Source organism: Aptenodytes forsteri, unplaced genomic scaffold (genome assembly GCF_000699145.1).
Source record: "Aptenodytes forsteri isolate BGI_AS27 unplaced genomic scaffold, ASM69914v1 Scaffold945, whole genome shotgun sequence".
NCBI lineage: Eukaryota > Metazoa > Chordata > Aves > Sphenisciformes > Spheniscidae > Aptenodytes > Aptenodytes forsteri.
In genome coordinates, this window is record NW_008794950.1 from 147104 (window position 1) to 153516 (window position 6413).

At 37.0% G+C, this 6413-nt stretch overlaps 1 protein-coding gene across 1 annotated transcript in view; it reads right to left on the minus strand.

The window, feature by feature from the left end:
- The window catches only part of RHPN2 (rhophilin Rho GTPase binding protein 2), a 36633-nt gene that overhangs the window by 3804 nt on the left and 26416 nt on the right, over positions 1-6413 (minus strand). Inside the window, exons 11-16 of the mRNA XM_009275272.2 lie at positions 4655-4842; positions 3185-3341; positions 2591-2710; positions 2299-2493; positions 1451-1527; positions 527-673 (exon numbers count right to left, since the gene is read on the minus strand). Coding sequence (XP_009273547.1) covers positions 527-673; positions 1451-1527; positions 2299-2493; positions 2591-2710; positions 3185-3341; positions 4655-4842 — 884 coding nt within the window. The remainder of the gene's footprint in view (positions 1-526; positions 674-1450; positions 1528-2298; positions 2494-2590; positions 2711-3184; positions 3342-4654; positions 4843-6413) is intronic.

Sequence of the window (6413 nt, forward strand, 5' to 3'; positions counted from 1 at the left end):
GCTTAGGGACATGGTTTAGTGGGCATGGTGGTGTTGGGTTGACGGTTGGACTCGATGATCTTAGAGGTCTTTTCCAACCTCAATGATTCTATGATTCTATGATATTAGAAGCCAATAATATGCTCTTTCCCCTCTTTTTCCTTGGGCATGTGCTATCTTGCCTTCCCTTCCTGATCCTCATCCTTATTGTTGTTGCTACTTTCTAAAGCCTTTATCCCTTCTAAACTTCCTGAATTAGATGGGGAATAACATTTGCTTTTATTATTTGGGACTTTTTATCTATTAAGTGTGAACAGAGGAAGAAATCAACTCTAGTTTAATGTTACGTCAGGGATACGGATACTCTAACATCTAAGGTGTTTATAGCACTGAAAATGTGTTCAGATTATATGAATTGACTATACTGATGTATAGCAGAACTCAATAAATACTCCATACACCAGTACAAACAAGCTGAAGTTACATTTAAAAGATTGTAACGCTAGAGTCTGGAGATAAATTGTTAATATTGCACCAATGTACTTACTGCTGCAGAACAAGCTGGATCAAGACAATAAATCTGTACTGGCGAACCTCCTTTAAGACCGAATCCTAGCTCTCCTTCTTCATGGTGGATGTGAATGGTACGTGGAGCCGTCCATCTTTGCTTGGCCGAGAACACTGTCAGCGGGCCCTGGCGGTAACATAGCAGCAGGCACATTATGGTTTACTGTCATTCGTAAGTAAGCGTTTCTATTTTTTTAAGTTATAATGCTTTAAGCTCATTTTATGTAGGTTTTACTCAGGTTAACTTCCAGCTACTTCCATTGAAATGGAACAGTGAGATTTATCCCAGAAGTTTAAGGTGTGCTCAGCCCTACTTCATGACTGTTCAGGTGATACTTCAAAGAGTGGGGTGAGAGCAACTGCCAAGTTGTTCCGAAATCTCTGTTAAGGTGTGCAGAATCTTTTGGCTGCAGCAGGCTCTAAAGTCCTATATTACTCCATTTTGGAGGAGATAAATTGATTCATGAAACATTGCATATTCTGATCCTAACTGCAACTCCCAATTCCCTTTGTCCACTGATACACACAGAGCCACCTGAAAGACTGGCTTTGTAGCATGCAACATTACACGTTCTGCATGCCCACCTCCAAGTACTACGTGTTTCTCCCCGCCTTTAAGTTGTATGCAATTATCCATTGAAACTTCATGGGACTTTTATAAAGGTTATCAAGAATGAATGCTGTGCAAAGCCATATACAAATGGCACTTTTATTCTTTGCTAGTCTCAAGTTGACTTATACCTCTGAAGCTAGGAACAATCTCTCCAATAACTTCTGAAAAAAACCCAGTTACTACAGGATCATTTTTTCAGGCTGAAATACTTAAGTCCCTTCCCTCACGTTAGAGTGAATTTTGCTTGCTAGCAAAATGACAGAGGTTGGTCAGCATTAGCATGTTACGTACCAGCCTGTGAAAGAAGTCTTTAACTTTCACCTTGGAAAACTGAGGAGCAATTGTTTCTATTTTGTATTCTGTTTTAGCTAAAACAAAAAGAAAAACAAATTAATTTTCTCTCAAGTATTAGTTAAAAGACATATAACTTTATTTTTCTTGCATTCCAAGCTAGAAAGAAATTTGTCCTAAATTCTTACCAGGCTGTAGAAAAACTCATTTTTGTGAAAATATGTAAGACAAATATCTGAATTGCCTTAAAAATATCTTCAGAGCTCATAGTATCAATACAGAAAACTTAAAACAATCCATCCAAACAAAACTATGCTATTCTCCTCTTAAATATTTTTCAAAGAAAAATAAATTAAAAACCAGCACTCGTTCTTTCCCACTGCTTCCAATGAAGAAAGAGCTGGATGAGCTGGACTAAGGTAGGAAGAACCAATAGCAGTGAAATTGAGTTAACTTAGACCAGTATAAGAGTTATGCTACAATAAACAGTTATTAGTTTTCCCCCATATGATTTTAGCTTTTAAAGTTTCCTCATTTTTTCTAGCTCACGAGATAGTCACCAGAAAAAGCTGAATTCTAAATAATAACCGTTGTTATCTACCCCAGAAAATGGTGTGGCCAGAGACAGAAACACTGTAAAGCAGCTGTAACAAAATTCATTTAACTGTGATTGACGAAACATGTAAGGAATCTGAACTCAAATGTACAGTATATAACCTGTACATTATTTATATTATGTATGGATACATATTAGATATGTATACATATATATAAAATAAAGGCATATCCCTATGAAAGCATATACGTGTATGGTTAGATACCCTTTATTTCTAGCTGTGTATACTTACGAAGGATATCTGGAGCCTGGATTAGACTGAGAAAGTCATCTTCCGTCTCTTGCTGAGCATATTTGAGAAGTGAGCGCTTATGTGCAGCTGTCAAAACCTCTTGAAGAACATCAATGTTTCGAAGCTTTTTGCACAGACCACAGACTCTTAGAGCTTCTTCATGGTAAAAAATGGCTTTGTGCAAATGTGCTTTCCCTGAAAAAAATTAGAAACTCTTGGTTGTCCTCCACAGACAATAAATACAAGATAATTTTCGAACTGTATCTAGTAGCTGTGTGAAACTGGCAGTTACCTAATTGTTTTCTCTGAACTTTGTCCTTTAAAACGGTGAGAACCATCAGTCCTTCAGGCATGTAGTCATACAATTGGGACAAGGCTTTCTCCTGCTGATCTTCATCATCACCGGACTGCACTATAATAATTGATATAGAACATTTACCATTATACATCTCTTGGTGCCCTGTTCCTTTAGGTGTATTGTTGTGTAGTTATTACTACCTTCTCTCTAAACGCAGTCACATATTTTTACACATATATATTGATGGGAATTTCAAGTTTTTAGGACTTTTATCAGTTTTATCATCTGCAGTCTGTAAGTAATACTTATATGCCAGAACATACTGACAAGAATTGAACAATTTAGTGGCATATAACAGATATAATATTTCTTTTGTTTCTGCAAAAGTTAGTTTATTGAACTTTCACATTCTTCTGTAAAGGACAAAAAAGCATGGCCTCATATCCGAACGGGAAAATGGCCACAGATTAACATATATTGAAACCCCAAAGTTCCTGACTCCTAGTCTTATTCATAAACACATAAACAATTATAATTTGGTCTAATATTATTATTTATATGAATATATAGAAAATGTATGATTCTTACATTCATGGTCACACAGAATGGTGGCAATGAAGTAATGTGCCAGAGCTTTGTAATGGTCTGACTTTATTTGTGCCAGTTTAGACCAGGAATAGGGGATATTCTCTTTCACTGGTTCCTGATTCATTGCAGTGTTAACCAGCATGTAAACCTCTCCCACCTAAAATAAAGCACAGAATTGAAGTATGAGAATTTAACATTAGTTATTAGGAGCTCAAGTAAGGGATATTATATTCAGCCTTAAGATAATTTCATGTACATCACATTGGGGGGGGGAATGGTTAGAGAGGGCTGGAAATAAGCTTTGAGAAAATTTGAAATTCCATCTCTGATTTTTCCCTTACAAGAAAAGAAAATCAATTATGACAAGAACAGATGGACTAAGTCAGTCAATCTATATGGCTTCAGAGTTCAATCAAAACACCATATAAGAAATGGTTTTTAATTTACAAATACATCTCATCGGGTTAATTCAGCTGAGAAAAAGCGTGAAGCATATTACTCATACAGTAGGTTTGTGCTTCATTTCTGAAACTGTGGAGTAATATCCAGCCTTAAGTTTGTGTGGTCTAGTTAAAACTGGGCTACTATCCTTTATGCAGAGGAAATAAAACAGTTTTTCAAGCAGTGAATGCTACTTTAATGGATCAAACAACTCCACCTGGCAGAATCAAAAATTCTTTCCCCTGCAGCTGATCAATCCTACAGGTAAGTCAGGGTGGCTTTACAGGATTGGTAGGATAGGCTTTGCCCGTTTATCTAGTGTGGAACCAATTACATATCTTCTACTCTGAAATGGCTCAGAAAGCATATTCGTATCTTGTTAGCATACCCAATTTTTGATGTCAACAACCTCAATCAAGTATGAACACTACCTCCTGGGGCACAGCCTGCCTCTCCACTTTTCAGCCAAGTCCCAAGACAGCTCTGCAGCTACCAGTCTGACTCTGCTCATCAGGGTCCTTCCCCCAGTTACAATTTAGTTATTCTTTTGGACTTAAGCTTTTTAGGTTTGCATAACCTCCAGCTGCTGGGAAATAACAGACAGGTTGTGTTCAATACTTAACAGGGAACTACACAAACAACCCCGTCCTTTTGTATGTTGCTCTGTGGGCAAGATCTGTACTGTTTGAAAGAGCAATATGATAAATAGCTTGTAAAAAACCTTCAGCCAGTTCACTGCCCAAGTGTTCCAGTGTGTTTCTATTAAACTTCATCAATTATGAATTAAAAACAAATCGTAACAGTTCTAAAATAATGATATTTAAATTGCAGCTATTTGCATTTTAATCTTCTGAAAGGTTGTGATTCTCATTGTAGCTTATGAGCTGTCCCTTATTACTTTTGGTTTTCAGTAATGGTTGTTAGCATTTAGGTTTAATAAATTCTGTTAGTATTACTAGAGGCTGTAGCTAGTAACATGGCACTGTAAACAGTTATTTGAAAGACCAAGTTTTAAGTCTCATATTTTACCTTGGCAACTTCCTGTGTCATTTTCACTAGTGTGAAAAACTCATTGCGTATTCCAGGAAGACCAATCTGCTCAAAAACACACTCCTGAGCTTGTGCAAGCATCATTTTCACTAGTACGTTCAGCATAGCTGGGCTCATATCATAACTTGGTGTGTGAGTAAAGGTCTCCTTTAAGTAGCTTAGGACTCCTGAAATTACAAAATGGTTTTGTCAGCATTACAAAGAGAGAAACAAGTGAACTTAATCCTAGCATGTACCATAATAATTAAGATTGAAAGCATGCTTTCTAGTATTGCACTATAGCAATCTGAAGGGATTCTTAGTACACATGAAATTAAACTGACCTACAGGTTTTGCTTTGCATTCCTATCAAACATCTCCAGGCACAGTTCTCAAAATTACTATTCAGAAGAGCAACAGAAGCTGCAAGTTTTAAGGGCAATACCTTCAGATTCGCTTATAACAGTTCTTGTGATTGACCATAAAGCTGTGCTGAACTGAATGCAACTTGTACTTGGGAGTGGTAGGCTAGGGCTTTTACATAGGACAAGAAAGAAAAAGAAATCTACGCAACTATAAGGAGGTGACAGTAGAGCCCTTGGATGGAAGGAAAAACCACAAACATATAAACTTAATTAATTATGAGTCTCCTTTTCAGATGCTGCTAAGTGCATTGTGTGTCCCAGTGAAAGCTCAGTTCCATCCCTGTAAGTAAACTAGAACAGTATATTTAATAGGATAAAATCAGATTCTGCTCTAGACATTTGGTTCTACCAACATATTAATCATTTCTATCATTCATCAAATTAAAAACAAACACTAACTGTAGTGCAAACATTAAGTAACAGTTTCACGGATGGAAGCGTAACCTTCAGCATGCACGTCATCCAACTGGTTTAGTGAGTTCTACTAGCCTGCTAATTGCTGATAATACTACAAAAGTGTAACGATAAGACCTCGGCTTTTTAAATGTCCCATCTTCTGTAATCTTACTTCTTGCCACTACATTCAGTTCTGGCCATGTTGTGCTGCATTTTCCTATATCAGTTTCTGAGATTTTTCATTTTTTATGTATCTTTTAACTTATTAATATGCCCTTACACAAATTTGCATTATGGCCGTCTCTGCCTTTTTGCACCAAAAAAACCCACCTGCCCCTTGCCAGGCACATCCCAAGTACTGATAGAGTGCCCTACTGAAAGGAACTGAAAGTACGGGGGGGGGCGGATTTTTTTTTCGTTCTCAACGTATTTCTGCTTATGCAGTAAGCATATACACACTGAGAGCTTTGTTGAGGATAAACTCTGTGCAACATTTTCCATTCAGCACAGAGAAACGGTTAATACATGCTCTATATCATGTCTCTACCAACATAATGAACAGTGTTACGGAGCCATGCACAGGTACAATGAAATGCCTCCTGAGCACATTGCTTTGGGGCCCTGCAAAGGTACTGTGGTAGCAAATGATGCATTTCAACTTGTGAATTACTTCTGTTCTGCAAATACGTTGAAGTAAAAAGCAGTGATGTTTTATTTGCAAAATGGAAGAAGCAGCAGCAAAATGGAGAAATTTCTCAAGTACTGAAATTTTTTAGATGAAATACAAAGGTTGAAAAATAATTTATTTAATAAATGCATGAAGAAATACTACCAAATTTTTTTGATAGCTGTGTATTCAAGAGGGGTTTTATGACAATCTAACACTGTGGTCCTCAGTTTGTAGCTGATAAAGCTACTCATACAGTGGAAACCAGTTC